At 44.7% G+C, this 18,590-nt stretch overlaps 1 protein-coding gene across 1 annotated transcript in view; it reads left to right on the forward strand.

The window, feature by feature from the left end:
- Positions 1-1,773: 1,773 nt before the first annotated feature.
- The window catches only part of LOC141153140 (bcl-2-related ovarian killer protein-like), a 54,453-nt gene continuing 37,636 nt past the window's right edge, over positions 1,774-18,590 (forward strand). The window contains exon 1 of the mRNA XM_073637833.1: positions 1,774-2,243. Within this exon, the coding sequence (XP_073493934.1) occupies positions 1,785-2,243 (459 nt within the window). The 5' untranslated portion in view covers positions 1,774-1,784. The remainder of the gene's footprint in view (positions 2,244-18,590) is intronic.

The raw sequence follows: 18,590 nt of genomic DNA on the forward strand, positions 1-18,590 counted from the left end.
TGTAACAGTACAGGGTTAATACACACAGTGATGTCAGAGTACAGGGATAATAAACACAGTGATGTTACAGTACAGAGATACTAAACACAGTGATGTCACAGTACAGGGATAATACACACAGTGATGTCACAGTACAGAGATGCTAAACACAGTGATGTTACAGTATAGGGATAATACGCACAGTGATGTCACAGTACAGGGATAATACGCACAGTGATGTCACAGTACAGAGATAATACACACAGTGCTGTCACAGTACAGGGATAATACACACAGTGATGTCACAGTACAGAGATAATACACACAGTGATGTCACAGTACAGGAATAATACACACAGTGATGTAACAGTACAGGGTTAATACACACAGTGATGTCAGAGTACAGGGATAATAAACACAGTGATGTTACAGTACAGAGATACTAAACACAGTGATGTCACAGTACAGGGATAATACACACAGTGATGTCACAGTACAGAGATACTAAACACAGTGATGTTACAGTATAGAGATAATACGCACAGTGATGTCACAGTACAGGGATAATATGCACAGTGATGTCACAGTACAGAGATAATACACACAGTGATGTCACAGTACAGGGATAATAATCACAGTGATGTCACAGTACAGAGATAATACACACAGTGATGTCACAGTACAGAGATACTAAACACAGTGATGTTACAGTATAGGGATAATACGCACAGTGATGTCAGAGTACAGGGATAATAAACACAGTGATGTCACAGTACAGAGATACTAAACACAGTGATGTTACAGTATTGGGATAATACACACAGTGATGTCACAGTACAGAGATACTAAACACAGTGATGTTACAGTATTGGGATAATACACACAGTGATGTCACAGTACAGAGATAATATACACAGTGATGTCACAGTACAGAGATACTAAACACAGTGATGTTACAGTATTGGGATAATACGCACAGTGATGTCACAGTACAGAGATACTAAACACAGTGATGTTACAGTATTGGGATAATACACACAGTGATGTCACAGTACAGAGATACTAAACACAGTGATGTCACAGTATAGGGATAATACGCACAGTGATGTCACAGTACATAGATAATAAACACAGTGATGTCACAGTACAGGGATAATAAACACAGTGATGTCACAGTCACAGTACAGTCCTTTTTACTAAAAGGTAGAAAAGCCTGTCCTGATTTTCCCTTCCATATTTCTGATAATATTACATGGTCCCAGACAATGCGCTGCAGTCTGCTTCAGTAGCAGTCACATCTGAACATGGAATGCCTTCTCCTCCTAGTGGTGAGATCGTGATATCACATCCCATATGAAGGCTATGGGCCGATTCATTAGGACTGGTGCGTTTCAGGCCATTCTTATAGAAGGCCCTGCTGGAGTAGGATGCGGCACTTAATGAATTAGACGCGACTTACTAGTGCCTTGCTCCAGTATTGTTACTACAGTCAGGGCCTGGATTAGATTCCTGGGGTATTTATGGACTTAAAGTGGCATAAATGGTGATGAATTTGCAGGGTGGGATTGGCTGCCCCCCTCTGCCTGCACAGCTTTCTGAGACTGATGTAAAAACGCCAAAAGTTGCACATTTTATATTTCACATTCTGCAAAAATGTTGAGACATTTCAAGGAGTTTTACTTTTTGGCGTGAATGAAAATGAGGGCGGTCTGTGTATTAGACCAAGCTGCATCAGATCTGGTGATATTTTTAGAAGAGGTCACGGGTCCGCAGGGCTATAAATACATCATAGCTCATCTCTAGTGATGGCTGCAGAGAATCACACAGACCCACTAGTCACTGAGGCCTATCTATTAGCCCAAGACTATATTGCCTATGTAACGGGCCGAACCAATGGGCCTGCACCCTCAGTGGCCACCCGCACCCTGCGCCAGGCTGGGGACGAGCTCCTGGAAAGGTTTCCCATCTTCTTCAAGCGCTGGCCCCGGATATTCCAAGGGGTAACAGAGGCCAGAGCCTGCGACGTCCTAATAGAGACCATAGATGACAATATTCAGGAGTACTGGGACCGACAGACAAGGCACCCGGGATACGCGGCCGACATTCCCTGGAGCACAGTCCTGTCCATCTATGTCCTCGCCGGGCAAATGGCCATATACTGCCAGGAGCATGGCATGGAGAGCGTGCTGGAGCCTCTGGCCGAGAGAGTGGGCGCCTATGTGGAGGAACATATCTGCCCGGTGCTAAGGCGGAAGGATGGATGGGTGAGTATCCAACCTACATGGTCCTGTGATACACAGCGTGCTGGTATAACCTGGGCATCTCCTGTATTTAATTGTATATGTACAGCTGGTATAACCTGGGTATCTCCTGTATATACTTATGTAGCACCCTGAGGATTCGGCTGCTACAGGGGTATTGCACCTCAACCCAGAGGTGTGGTATTCCACTCCCGGGTAAGGATGGAGTGTGGAACTGAGCTAGTAGGCTGCATGCACTACACACATCCCATTTCCGGGGGACAGACCGACGGTACTCCCACTTAATAAATGTGCAGGTACGACCGAGTCTGTCCTTGGCTGGAGTGGGAGGGGGGGTGGAACATCCCAGTAGTGTAGGGGCAGATAGGGGGAGCAGCCTGGGTAAAGCTAGGAGCTCATTGGGTGCTGGTCACCTGAGCTCACACATAGAGGGAGTATATAAGGTGGGCACCATCTTAGATCAGGGTCAGTCAGTCAGTTGTCAGTCAGCCAGTCAGACAGTCTGTCTGAGAGCCTGAGAAGCAGAGCAGAGGAGAAGGAAGAGGGACCCAGAGGCGCAGGAAGAGGGGACCCCAAGAGCCCATAAGAGAGCTAATAGGGTGAAGGGTCGGCAACAGGGTACCGGATCCCAAGCTGGTGGAGGCTACAGCACTAATCCTCAGCCAGAGACCGGAGGTCGTGGGCAGGATCTGCCACGACCACCCACTAAATCCACCCGGAAGGCAGACCAAGAATAGGGTCAGGGAACCCAGAGACAAGGGTTTACCAACAAGAGGCCCGAGGGAGCCGGACTTAGGTGGATCCCTGGTGGGAACGGCCAGAAGAAGGGAGAGTCAGAAAGGAGCTCAGGACCACACTCCGGAGTTGCCTGGGAGTTGACCGAGTCCAGGACCTGGTGGACGCAGCACGGCTCGGGTGGTCACTGCTGTACACAGTGACCCGAGCAACACCAGTAAGTAAAACCCTGGAACTGCATTTTATGCCTCTGAGTCTCTTTGCTGCACCTTCACAACCACCATCCTCCACGGCTGACCCCCTGAGGCTATACCCCTCCCGTTGGGGGTTATACTACCCAAAGCTGCACACACACCACCAGCCTCAGCGGACCCTGCTGCAGCGGCGGCCGTAGTGACCGCAAATCAACGGGTGGCGTAGTCGACATAAAAGAACATCTAGTAACATCTATAAGGACTGCCACACACTGAGTTTGACACCCTGGGCACGGACCGGGTCACAGCCACTCGGAGACTACAACCCCCATCTGATCCAGCTCCGGGTATCCCTAACAGCACTGGCCCAGGGGGCGCGTCACTTATATATGTACAGCTGGTATAACCTGGGCATCTCCTGTATAGAATTATATATCCACAGCTGGTATAACCTGGGCTTCTCCTGTATTTAATTGTATATGTACAGCTGGTATAACCTGGGTATCTCCTGTATATACTTATATATGTACAGCTGGTATAACCTGGGCATCTCCTGTATAGAATTATATATCTACAGCTGGTATAACCTGGGCTTCTCCTGTATATAATTATATATATACCGCTGGTATAACCTGGCCATCTCCTGTATATCACTATATATGTACAGCTGGTATAACCTGGGCATCTTCTGTATATAATTGTATATGTACAGCTGGTATAACCTGGGCATCTCCTGTATATCACTATATATGTACAGCTGGTATAACCTGGGCATCTCCAGTATATAATTATATATGTACAGCTGGTATAACCTAGGCATCTCCTGTATATAATTATATATGTACAGCCGGTATAACCTGGGCATCTCCTGTATATCACTATATATGTACAGCTGGTATAACCTGGGCATCCTCTGTATATAATTATATATGTACAGCTGGTATAACCTGGGCATCCTCTGTATATAATTATATATGTACAGCTGGTATAACCTGGGCATCTCCTGTATATAATTATATATGTACAGCTGGTATAACCTAGGCATCTCCTGTATATAATTATATATGTACAGCTGGTATAACCTGGGCATCTTCTGTATATGATTATATATGTACAGCTGGTATAACCTGGACATCTCCTGTATATCACTATATATGTACAGCTGGTATAACCTGGACATCTCCTGTATATCACTATATATGTACAGCTGGTATAACCTGGGCATCTTCTGTATATAATTATATATGTACAGCTGGTATAACCTGGGTATCTCCTGTATATAATTATATATGTACAGCTGGTATAACCTGGGCATCTCCTGTATATAATTATATATGTACAGCTGGTATAACCTGGGTATCTCCTGTATATAATTATACATGTACAGCTGGTATAACCTGGGCATCTCCTGTATTTAATTGTATATGTACAGCTGGTATAACCTGGGCATCTTCTGTATATAATTATATATGTACAGCTGGTATAACCTGGACATCTCCTGTATATCACTATATATGTACAGCTGGTATAACCTGGGCATCTTCTGTATATAATTATATATGTACAGCTGGTATAACCTGGACATCTCCTGTATATCACTATATATGTACAGCTGGTATAACCTGGGCATCTTCTGTATATAATTATATATGTACAGCTGGTATAACCTGGGTATCTCCTGTATATAATTATATATGTACAGCCGGTATAACCTGGGCATCTCCTGTATATCACTATATATGTACAGCTGGTATAACCTGGGCCTCCTCTGTATATAATTATATATGTACAGCTGGTATAACCTGGGTATCTCCTGTCTATCACTATATATGTACAGCTGGTATAACCTGGGCGTCTTCTGTTTATAATTATATATGTACAGCTGGTATAACCTGGGCATCTTCTGTATATAATTATATATGTACAGCTGGTATAACCTGGGTATCTCCTGTATATAATTATATATGTACAGCTGGTATAACCTGTGCATCTCCTTTATATAATGATATATGTACAGCTGGTATAATCTGTGCATCTCCTTTATATAATGATATATGTACAACCGGTATAACCTGGGCATATCCTCTATATACAGTCATGGCCGAAAGTGTTGGCACCCTTGAAATTATTCCAGAAAATGAAGTATTTCTCCCAGAAAATTATTACAATGACACATGTTTTATTATACATATGTTTATTTCCTGTGTGTGTATTGGAACCACACAAACAAACAGAAAAAAAGGCAAATTGAACATAATTTAACACAAAACCCCCAAAATGGGCAAAATTGTTGGCAACCTCAACTTAATATTTGGTTGCACACCCTTTGGAATAAATAACTGCAATCAATCGCTTCCTATAACAATCTAAAAGGTTCTTACACCTCTCAGCTGCAATTTTGGACCGCTCTTCTTTTGCAAACTGCTCCAGGTCTCTCATATATGAAGGCGTCTTTTCCCAACAGCAATTTTAAGATCTCTCCAGAGGTGTTCAATGGGATTTAGATCTGGACTCATTGCTGGTCACTTCAGAACTCTCCAGTGCTGTGTTTCCATCAATTTCTGGAAGTTTCTTAAAGTATGTTTGGGGTCATTGTCCTGCTGGAAGACCCATGACCTAGGACGCAAACCCAGCTTTCTGATACTGGGTACTACTTTGCGACCCAGAATCCTTTGGGAATCTTCAGATTTGATGATGCCGTGCACACAGTCAAGGCAGTCAGAGCCAGAGGCAGCAACCGCAAGACATCTTTGAGCCTCCACCATATTTGACTGTAGGTACTGTGTTCTTTTCTTTGTTGGCCTCATTCTGTTTTCAGTAAACAGTAGAATGATGTCCTTTAACAAAAAACTATCTTGGTCTCATCTGTCCACAAGACGGTTTACCAGAAGGATTTCGGCTTACTGACGTACATTTTGGCAAACTTCAGTCTAGCTTTTTAATGTCTCTGTGTCAGCAGTGGGGTCCTCCTGGGTCTCCTGACATAGCGTTTAATTTCATTCAAATGTCGATGGATAGTTCGCGCTGACACTGATGCACCCTGAGCCTGCAGAACAGCTTGAATTTCTTTGAAACTTGATTGAAGCTGCTTATTCACCATCCGGACTATCCTGCGTTACAACCTTTCATCAATTTTTCTCTGCCATCAATGTCCAGGGAGATTAGCTACAGTGCTATGAGTTGTAAACTTCTTGATTATGTTGTACACTGTGGACAAAGGAACATCAAGATCTCTGGAGATGGACTTGTAACCTTGAGATTGTTGATATTTTTAAACAATTTTGGTTCTCAAGTCCTCAGACAGTTCTCTTCTCTTTCTGTTCTCCATGTATAGTGTGGCACACACAGATACATAATGCAAAGGTTGAGTCAACTTCTCCCCTTTTTATCTGGTTTCAGGTGTGATTTTCATATTGCCCACACTTGTTACTTGCCACAAGTTAGTTTGAACGAGTATCACATGCTTGAAACAAAGTTGTTTACCCAAATTTTTGGAAAGGTGCCAACAATTTTGTCTGGCCAATTTTTGGGGTTTAGTGTGAAATTATGTCCAATTTGCCTTTTTTTCCTCAGTTTTTTGTGTTGTTTCAATACACACAAAGGAAATAAACATGTGTACATGTGTATAAAAAAACATGTGTAATTGCAATAATTTTCTGGGATAAATAAATCATTCTCTGGAACAATTTGAAGGGTGCCAACACTTTCGGCCATTACTGTAATTATACATGTACAGCTGGTATAACCTGGGCATTTCTTGTATATAATATATATACAGCTGGTATAACCTGGGCACCTTATGTAGATAAATATATATGTACATTCGCCTGCTGCAGCCTACACTGTGTCCTCTGCTAAAGAAAATGAATATTCACTGCTCCCCACGCCCTTGGGAGTGGGGAGTAGTGAATATTCATGCGCTTTAATAGCGGGTACACGTGACCGCCAAGCCGCAGCAGGAGCCACGGCTGCGGATGCACTGTGAGCGCTATTAAGGAGAATGAATATTCACTGCTCCACACGTCCATGGGCGTGGGGAGCAGTGAATAATCATTTTCTTTAGCAGCGGGCTGTTACGCTCACGCCCGGACTGTTTGGCGTGAGCGTGGTTTGTGGTCCCACTGGGCCATGAACCGAGTAGTGCCTGGAGTGGCGTGACTAAGGGCCTCGACAGATCCCACCATGGATGCACGGCGGCTTAATCGACTCCGTGGTCCGAGGAGGGACGAGGGTGGTGGCCCAGCTGCTACCCCAACGCAGACCTCGGTCATACAGATGCTGACTTCATGTGTAATGCTCCTATCTGAAGCTTAATTTGTACAGACATATTTTGACTGTTTCTGAGTAGGGCTCGTCCTTCCCCTGACAATGCCCAAACCGCTTTCTGGAGTTGTCGGACGGGGATCAGACACCGACTCTTCACTGCTTTCAGACCGAAACTTCCGGTTAATCCGAGGCCTTCATTAGCCACGGAGACAGTCACAGTCATCTGTGGAGAGGAAACAGGCAGCCTCTCCTACTGGCCCGAGGTTTGGGACTCCCCAAACTTCGCAGAACAAAGACCTTTAGGGTGTTCCATATAACCACGGCGATACCCCAATCCGATTTCATGACTGAGTTCCGGTTTCTGCTTTGCCCGACGAACAAGGTCAACCTTCATGGATTCTGCGTGGGAAGCTGCCTCTACAGGCTGGGAAACAGGGGATCTTTGGGAGGACAGTACCTGACGTGACGGCTTTCCTCTACGCCGTGCTCTTCTGGACTGCCTCTTATAGTTGCGAAGGGAAGTATTCTGCTTTGTCTGCTGAACACTGTTATCCTCCGTGGATTTTGCGTGGGTAGCTGCCTTTTCAGGCTGGGGAACAGGTGGGCTTACTTCACGCATCACCCATCTAGATTGCTCCAGGATATTGGAAGAGGTAGTATTCGCAGAAGGGTGAGGGTCATCGAAGACCATAAGAAAGGCCACCAGGAAGGCCTGTAGGTCAGAGATGATAGGATCCCTTGCTTCCAATGGGGGGATGATCCAATTCAAGACATCACCCGCTAGGTAGGACATCAGAAATGCCACTTTAACCCGATCGGTGGGAAAATAGTGAGCATAGAATTTGAAATGCAGCATGCATTGCTCCACAAACGCACGGCTTTGTTTTGGATCCCCATGGTACCGTGGTGGATCCGCGGGAATGAATGCAGATAGTTCCATTTGGGTAGGTGCGAAAATAGCCTGGACTTCAGCTCGGGAATTTTTTTTTTCTTGGCGCGTGTATTCGCCAGTCAAGGATTCAAATGTCTCTGAGAGCGAAGGACCGTGGGACTCAACGGGGACCATGGCCTGAGCAAACTGTTACGCTCACGCCCAGACTGTTTGGCGTGAGCGTGGTTTGTGGTCCCACGAACCGAGGAGTGCCTGGAGGGGCGTGAAAAGGGGCCTCGCCAGATCCGACCACGGACGCACGGCGGCTTATTCGACTTTGTGGTCCGAGGAGGGACGAGGGAGGTGGCCCAGGTGCTACTCCAGGGCAGACCTCAATCACACAGCTGTTGACCCACACCGGGGTATGTAGGAATGGGCAGGTTCGACTGGTGTGTAGATAGTCAGGCAGATACTAGCGGGCACGGCTAAATATACAGGCGGGCAGGTACTGGCAGGTATGACTGGTATACAGACAGGCGGGTAGACAGGCTGGATAGGGACCAGTACAGACTGGGATACAGGAGCAGAGCCGCAGGTGAGGACGGGAAGCGGAGCAGAGTAGGGCAGAGCAGAGCCGCAGGTGCAGACAAGAAGCGGAGCAGAGCCGCAGGTGCGGACGGGAAGCAGAGCAGGGCAGAGCAGAGCCGCAGGTGGGGACAGGAAGAAGAGCAGGGTAGAGCAGAGCCGCAGGTGCGGACGGGAAGCGGAGCAGGGTAGAGCAGAGCCGCAGGTGAGGACGGGAAGCGGAGCAAAGCAGAGTCGCAGATGCGGACGGGAAGCGGAGCAGAGCAGGGCAGGGCAGAGCAGAACAGAGCCGAAGGTGCAGACGGGAAGCGGAGCAGAGCAGGGCAGAGCAGAGCCGCATGTGCAGACAGGAAGCAGGGCAGGGCAGAGCCGCAGGTGCGGACGGGAAACGGAGCAGAGCAGATCAGAGCCACAGGTGTGGATGGGAAGCGGAGCAGAGCAGAGCCACAGGTGCGGACGGGAAGCGGAGCAGAGCCGCAGGAGCAGAGCGGGGCAGAGCAGAGTCGGGCGGGAATGCTGCAGAGCGCAGCCAGGCGGGACAGGGCTCTGTTCACAAGGAACAGACAGTCGGGAAAATGCAGGAAGATTGCAAGAACTCAGGAGGTAGATACAGAGGCATGGAAACGGGACAAACAGCCAGATACACACAAGGTACTTGCTATGAAGTAGCGAGAGGACACAGAGCTCACAAATAGAAGTACAGAGACAACAAGTTGGAGTTAGGTACTGGTTCAGACACTGCAGGATATGAGAAGGAATGGACAAAGAGGCTAACAAGTAAGGGGCTAGGACACTGTTCAGACAGGAACGAGGTACAGGAACAAGATACAAGTACGGGCCTGGGTACTCAGTCCCCAGGGTGGCGGAAACAGACTAGAAGTCTCAGGTACAGGAAACAGGCCTGGGTATACAGCCCCCAGGGTGGCAGAACAGGATAGATGCAGGACACAGGTACAGGCCTGGGTACTCAACCCCCAGGGTGGCAGAAACAGGCAAGATACGAGAAAGGACCTGGCAACTCACAGTTGCACAGAACACACTGTAAGGAAGTGTTGCTCAGGCACTTCCTACTGGGCGGGGGTGCCTTAAGTACCCAGTGCCTCACAGCAATAGGCTGGGGACGCATTAGGAATGCGTGCACTGTCCCTTTAAGAATCAGAAAGTTCCCGCACCGCCGCCCTAAGCCTGCAAACAAGACACATGCACACAGCAAGTAGAGGAACACAGTGCACAGCCTGGACTGGTAGGTAAGTTGGCAGTCTTGCATGGTGGGAGATGGTAAGCCATGGCAGCACGCCACCAGGGATGTTACACGGGCACAGTGTAGGCTGCAGCAGGCAGCTCCTGCCTCCTGTGCCCCACTCCTCCGCCCCTGCAACTCCCCCCACACTCCCCACCACCCAAGGCCACAGTATATATATATATATCTATTCGGACTATAAGACACCCCCCCCCCCCACTTTCCTCAGTGGAAAAAGTGTGTCTTATAGTCCGAAAAATATGGTAAGTATTTGATATAATAGAAAAACAGAACTTAATATTTGGTACAGAAACCTTTGCTAGCAATTACAGAGGTTAGATGTTTCCTGTAGTACTTGACCAAGTTTGCACACACTGAAGCAGGGATTTTGGCCCACTCCTCCATACAGATCTTCTCCAGATCTTTCAGGATTTGGGGCTGTCACTGAGCAACATTGAGTTTCAACTCCCTCCAAAGATTTTCCATTGGGTTCAGGTCTGGAGACTGGCTAAGCTACTCCAGGACCTTGAAATGCTTCTTACGGATCCACGCCTTAATTGCCCTGGTTGTGTGTTTCGGGTCATTGTCATGCTGGAAGACCCAGCCACAACCCATCTTCAATGCTCTTACTGAGGGAAGGAGGTTGCTGGCCAAAAATCTTGCGATACATGACCCCATTCATCCTCCCTTCAATACGGTGAAGTCGTCCTGTCCCCTTTGCAGAAAAGCACCCCCAAAGTATGATTTGTCCCCCACTATGCTTCACAGTTGGGATGGTGTTCTTAGGGTTGTACTCATCCTTCTTCTTCCTCCAAACACGTCGAGTGGAGTTGATACCAAAAAGTTCTATTTTGGTCTCATCTGACTACATGACCTTCTCCCATACCTCCTTTGGATCATCCAGATGGTCATTGTCGAACTTCAAAGGGGCCTGGACATGTGCTGGCGTGAGCAGGGGAACCTTGCGTGCCCTGCAGGATTTTAATCCATGATGGCGTAGTGTGTTCCTAACGGTAATGTTTGAGACTGTGGCACCAGCTCTCTTCAAGTCATTGACCAGGTCCTCCCATGTAGTTGTGGGCTGATTCCTGACCTTTCTCAGAATCATCCATACCCCCCGAATCAAGATCTTGCATGGAACCCCCAGACCAAGGAAGATTGACAGTCATCTTGTGTTTCTTCCATTTCCTAATAATTGTTGCCTTCTCACCAAGCTGCTTGCCTATTGTCCTGTAACTCATCCCAGCCTTGTGCAGGTCTACAATTTTGTCCCTGGTGTCCTTAGACAGCTCTTTGGTCTTGGCCATGATGAAGAGGTTGGAGTGTGATTGATTGAGTGTGTGGACAGGTGTCTTTTATACAGGTAACAAGTTCAAACAGGTGCAATTGATACAGGTAATGAGTGCAGAGTAAGGAGGGCTTCTTAAAGAAAAACTAACAGGTCTGTGAGAGACAGAATTCTTGCTGGTTGGTAGGTGATCAAATACTTATTTCATGTAATAAAATGCAAATTAATTATGCAAAAATCATACAGTGTGATTTTCTGTTTTTTTTATTTTTTTATTTTTAGATTCTGTCTCTCACAGGTGAGATAAAAATTACAGACCTCTCCTTTCTTTGTAGGTGGGAAAACTTGCAAAATCGGCAGTGTATCAAATACTTATTTTCCCCACTGTATGTACAGCTGGTAAAACCTGGGCAACTCCTATATATACACACATGGTCAAAATTGTTGGTACCCCTCGTTTAATGAAAGAAAAACCCACAATGGTCACAGGAATAACTTGAATCTAAGAAAAGTAATAATACATTAAAAATCTTTGAAAATGAACAAATGAAAGTCAGACATTGCTTTTCTGCTTCCACAGAATTTAAAAAAAAATTAAATTCATGAAATAGGCCTGGACAGAAATGATGAGACTCTTCATAACTCAATATTTTGTTGAACAACCTTTTGAGGCAATCAAATGATTCCTGTAACTGTCAATGAGACTTCTGCTCCTCTCGACAGGTATTTTGGCCCACTCCTCATGAGCAAACTGCTCCAGTTGTCTCGTGTTTGAAGGTTGCCTTTTCCAGACAGCATGTCTCAGCTCTTTCCAAAGATGTTCAATAGGATTTAGGTCAGGGCTCATAGAAGCCACTTCAGAATAGTCCAATGTTTTTCTCTTAGCCATTCTTGGATGTTTTTAGCTGTGTGTTTTGGGTCATTATCCTGTTGCAAGACCCATGACCTGCGACTGAGACCAAGCTTTCTGACACTGGGCAGCACTTTTCTCTCTAGAATCCCTTGATAGTCTTGAGATTTCATTGTACCCTGCACAGATTCAAGACACCCTGTGCCAGATGCAGCAAAGCAGCCCCAGAACATAACAGAGCCTCCACCATGTTTCCCAGTAGGGACAGTGTTCTTTTCTTGATATGCTTTATTTTTCCGTCTGTGAACATAGAGCTGATTTGCCTTGCCAAAAACTTCCATTTTTGTCTCATCTGTCCATAGGACATTCTCCCAGGAGCTTTGTGGCTTGTCAACATGTAGTTTGACAAATTCCAGTCTGTTTTTTTTATGATTTTTTTAAACAATATTGTTCTCCTTGGTCGTCTCCCATGAAGTCCACTTTGGATCAAACGACGGATGGTGCGATCTGACACTGATGTTCCTTCAGCTTGAAGTTCACCTTTAATCTCTTTAGAAGTTATCCTGGGCTCTTTTGTTACCATTCGTATTATCCATCTCTTTGATTTGTCATCAATTTTCCTCCTGCGGCTACGTCCAGGGAGGTTGGCTACCGTCCCATGGATCTTAAATTTCTGAATAATATGTGCAACTGTAGTCACAGGAACATCAAGCTGCTTGGAGATGGTCTTATAACCTTTACCTTTAACATGCTTGTCTATAATTTCTTTCTAATCTCCTGAAACAACTCTTTCCTTTACTTCCTCTGGTCCACGTTGAGTGTGGTACACACCATGTCACCAAACAGCACAGTGAGTATCTGTAGCCCTATATACAGGCCCACTGACTGATTACAACATTGTAGACACCTGTGATGCTAATTAGTGGACACAACTTGATTTAACATGTCCCTTTTGTCACATTATTTTCAGGGGTACCATCATTTCTGTCCAGGCCTATTTCACGAGTTTAATTTTTTTTTTTAATTCTGTGGAACCAGGGTTGAAAAGCAATCTCTGACTTTCATTTGTTCATTTTCATAAATTTTTAATTTATTATTTCTTTTGTCAGATTCAAGTTATTTCTGTGACCATTGTGTGTTTTTCTTTCATTAAACGAGGGGTACCAACAATTTTGACCATGTGTGTAATTATATGTGTATAGTTGACAACTCCTATATAGAGTAGTCATGGCTGAAAGTGCTGGCACCCTTGAAATTGTTCCAGAAAATGAAGTATTTCTCCCAGAAAATTATTGCAATTACACGTTTTGTTATACATATATTTATTCCTTTATGTGTATTGGAAAAACACAAAAACACAAAGAAAAAAAAGGCAAATTGGACATAATTTCACACAAAACCACAAAAATTGGTCAGACAAAACAGATGGCACCTTTCCAAAATTGTGTGTAAACAACTTTGTTTCAAGCATATGATGCTCATTCAAACTCACCTGTGCCAAGTAACAGGTGTGGGCAATATGAAAATCACACCTGAAACCAGATAAAAAGGGATGAAGTTGACTCAATCTTTGCATTGTGTGTCTGTGTGTGCCACACTAAGCATGGAGAACAGAAAGAGGAGAATAGAACTGTCTGAGGACTTGAACCAAAATTGTTGAACAATATCAACAATCTCAAGGTTACAAGTCCATCTCCAGAGATCCTGATGTCCACGGTGCGCAACATAATGAAGAAGTTTACAACCCATGGCAATGTAGCTAATCACCCTCGACTTAGATGGTGCGACTACAAATGGTGGTGTCTCGTGTGTGGAAGTGGTGAGCGATGTTGGAACACGGGACGCCATGCTTCCCACTTATTTCATGGCCTGGGAAACATGGGACGTTGTGTCTACCGGTTGTCAGGCAACGCAGGACGCTGACTTGGCTGGTGTAAGCCAATGGTGGGAATGTGTGCACCCTGCTGTGCAGGTGAGCAGGGAGTGGCTCCCTGGACATGACTGGGAGGAATGCATCACCTGATTGTTGTCTTTGGGTTTGGGCTGGCTATTTAAGGCCTGCTTCTGAATCAGTTCACTGCTGTTTATTCAGTTCCCTTGAGTAGTGGTGTTGTCAAGCAAAGTGTGGGAAAGACTTAGTGCAACACAAAGGGAAGAGGGAAAGGAAGCCCAGACTCTAGGGAAAGGAGGGGGGGTGGAGACCTCCTGGCTAACAGATTATCATATACTCCAGCAGAGACCAAAAGACTTATTATGAAGATATCAACTAGATATAGCAAATAAGTACATAAAATATAACTTTTATTAATGAAAAGTCTAAAAAGAAATTTATAACATGATGCCCATATGGTGTATCATAAGTAAAGAGATATAAATATCTACGATATGGCTGGACAGAATATCAGGCCCTATTAGGTCCAGCATAAGTAAGAATAATGAAGGTATTCAAGCTATGAAGTCCAAAAAGAGAACCCCACAGATACGCAAAAAAACAAGGTATATCTCACCAAATGCCCATATAGCAATATAGACGGTGATTATACCTATATCTGTGTATACCCATAGACAAAGCCAGCCATTATTAAATCAACTTTATTCACACTTAATGAGTCTTTGAAAGAGCAGATAGAGGTCACAAAAAAATTTTCCTCAGAGCCAGAATTTATACAGAAGGAATTAAGTTTGCAGAATACGATTGAACGTTTTCAGTTCCATCTAAAAGAGAGAAAACATAAGTTCTTCAGTAAAGATCTGGCAGAATTTAAAGATAATAAGGCCTACACCTTTCCAGTGATTAGAAATACAAGGACCACTGATATTGACCCTTCTTCTTCGGAAACTGAGGTATCGGAAACTGAGGGGAAGGGTAAAAATCACAAAATTAGGGGGAGAGGTAGAGGATTTAATCAGGGGAGGAGCTCCAGTAAGAGATCACCACAGAGGAGCAATTTTTTAGACCTACAATATCCTCTCAGAAGCAGATTCAACAACCCCAACTAGAGCTTCAGATTATTAATCTCTCTAAAAGACAGTTGTTAGAAAACGAAATGTGTGTCCTCAGCAAGGGCCTATCCTTCGTCCCTACTACCGATTTTGATGCTTTTGAAGTGGTTAAGGATTTACATTTGTTTGTTCGTAAATTAAAATGGAAAAAGCACTTTATTAGGGAAGGCAAGAAAAGTAGTAGGGACTTGGGGATTGAAGAAGATCTACTGGAGGACGTTAGACTTCTGTACCACTTGGGAGATTTAAACCCCAATTTTGATGGAAAAGGCCCATTTACGGCCTTAAAGAATAGGAGTCAGAAGATACCACCATCATCTGGTGACATTTGCTCTATAGACGTATTTTTAAATCTAGTGACAAAAGACTTGGTTGACCTTGAATACGGTAGAAACGATCGAAGCCATAATCTATCTAAGGGGGAAATGGAATGTTTGCTGAGATTGGAAGAGGACAAAAATATTGTAATAAAACCGTCTGACAAAGGCGGGAATTTAGTCATCATGGATACTGACCATTATCGTGCAATGTGTTTGGGGTTACTCGAACAGAAGGAGGGTTATCGGAGACTATCACATAACCCAACTAAGGATTTACATAACAAACTCAGGGAGTTGGTACAGGAAGGTTTCATTAACAAAGTGATTGATAAAAATGAAAAGGACTATCTGGTCCCAGCCTACCCGATCACAGCGACTTTTTATGGTCTTCCTAAAGTCCATAAAGGTCTGGAACCACTAAAAGCAAGACCCATTGTGTCTGGAATTAACAGCCTCACACATAAGGCAGGCACATATATTGATAAAATTCTGAGACCATTTGTGATAGCTTTAAATTCGTATGTGCGTGACACAGCGGACCTCTTGAGGAAACTCAAGGGTGTTGTATTGGAGCAAGACATGATTTTGGGGAGTGTGGATGTAGAAGCCTTATACTCCTCGATCCCCCATGAATTTGGTTTAAGAGCCGTTGACTACTACCTAAGATCAAGGGGTAGACAATTCACTATACATAATGAGTTCACCTTGAAACTCCTTGAATTTTGTCTCAATAACAACGTCTTCACGTTCGATGGGGAATATTTCCACCAGCTCAGGGGCACAGCAATGGGGAGCCCATGTGCTCCCTCTTATGCTAATTTGCTCCTGGGCTGGTGGGAAGAAACCATGGTTTTTAATGAGTGTGACCTAGCCAACGGGGTTGTCATGTGGCTGCGATTTATTTACGATGTTTTTGTGATATGGAACGGAACACCGGATAGTTTCCGTGAATTCGTCGCAAGACTTAATGACAACCCGATTGGTTTACTATTTACATCGGAAGTGAATAGAACAAAATTGGCTTTTTAGATGTATTGGTTCACAGAGAGGCTAATGGCGAATTAAGGACAGAAACCTATAGAAAACCAACAGCAACTAATACCCTCCTGAGATGGGAAAGCAATCATCCAGTCCCACTCAAGAGAGGTATCCCAAAGGGTCAATTTTTAAGGCTCAGGAGGAATTGCTCTGATGTTAATGACTATGAAAGACAAGCTTGGGACTTGAGAAACAGATTTCTAGATAGAGGATACCCTAAAAAGGTTCTGAATCAGGCCTATAGAGAGTCTTTGGTGAGAGAGAGAAGTGAGCTATTGGTTCCAAAAGCCAAACATCAAGAAGAGTCTACAATTAGATTCATAACACGATTCTGTAATAAATCTCAACAGGTCAAACAGATTTTTAAGAAACATTGGGGTATCCTTCGTATGGATGAGGACGTTGGAGATAAGTTGGCCTCACAACCACAAATTACCTATCGTAGAGGGAGGTCCCTTAGGGATCGTCTCGTCCATAGTCATTTTATGTCTGAGCGTAGTCCCACATGGTTGGATCGAGGGGTTTCTGGCTGCTATCGGTGTAATAACTGCAAGGCATGTTCTGCCATGACCCAGGGTAATACTTTCAGGAGCTTTGTCAAGGGGAGGGAGTTCAAGATTAGGGAACTCATAAATTGTCGATCGAAGGGAGTGATATACAAAGCGACTTGTATATGCAAATTGGAATATATTGGGAAGACACGAAGGGAGTTTAAGAAAAGGATATTAGAACACTTACGTGATATAAAAAACAAGAAAGATACCCCAATAGCTAATCATGTAAACACTATGCACCAGGGGGATGCCAATGTCATTAAATTTATGGGCATTGAAAAGGTGACACCTTCGATAAGAGGAGGAAACTGGGATTTACGCATTTTACAAAAGGAAACTCGTTGGATCTTTACCCTGGGCACCACTACCCCACTTGGTATGAATGAGATTCTTTCCTTTGCCCCATTCCTTCCAGAATAGGGACAGAATAGGGTCAAGTAGATAGGGAAAGCCACCGTAGAGTGGGGGCGCCATTTGCGCAGGATTTGTAGGGTGCCAACCTCCACGTAGGTAGGGTAAGCAGATTAGTTATCACTATAGTTGTTTCATTAGGGCCTCCCCCCCTTTTTCTTCTGTTTCTCTTGAGAGGTCCGCTGTGGCTTTGGTGATTGATTAATATATTATTCTTTGAAACTATTTGTCCCATGGGAACCCCCATGTAACATACCGAAGCATTGCACTTATATGGTCTTTTCTATCTCGATAAAAACCTTTTTAATCCATGATCTATTTGTATAAATTTATGGAGAGAACTGTACGTGTTTACTTAGACAATTAGGCAGTTTTTCTGGTGACTAACAGATAGAGCCTTCTTACACATTATTATTATTTGGGGTATTTGTTTTGATAGAGATGTGGACAACGGAGGGTGGCCTTTTCCCGCTGTTGAAAATCCTTTATCCCACTTAATATGATTGCTGGATCGCATTTGGGAGGAACCTGTGGGTTCCAGCATGGCGTGAGGCGGCACCACGTATTGGTAAGGTGATGCGTGTTTCCTAGCAGCACGCTTGCGTTCCATATCCATGGGAACGCGTGACGTTGACTTCCGGTAACGGGGTATTCTGGGACCGGAAGTGCGTTCCATGCCCATGGTAACGCGTGATGTTTACTTCCGGCAGTGTGGTATTCTGGGACCGGAAACACGTCACGGTCAGCGCGGTAATTATGAAGGAGCGCGGCTTAACGCACGCATATAAAGCAGGGCATAATGTGTACCCACTTGAGGCATTAGGATATGATTAAGGAACCAATGCAGGAATGAGGAATGATATACCCTTAATGAAGAGGAACTATATACCCCTGATGAAGAATTGAAACGCGTCGGGATGTTCCGTGGACAAACTGATCACCTATAATGTAAAGGGGGAGCAGACATAAAAAGACCCCGGGTGAGATGTTTCCAT

The sequence above is a fragment of the Phyllobates terribilis genome, unplaced genomic scaffold (assembly GCF_046119375.1).
Source record: "Phyllobates terribilis strain yellow unplaced genomic scaffold, ASM4611937v1 Scaffold_7__3_contigs__length_470593459, whole genome shotgun sequence".
NCBI lineage: Eukaryota > Metazoa > Chordata > Amphibia > Anura > Dendrobatidae > Phyllobates > Phyllobates terribilis.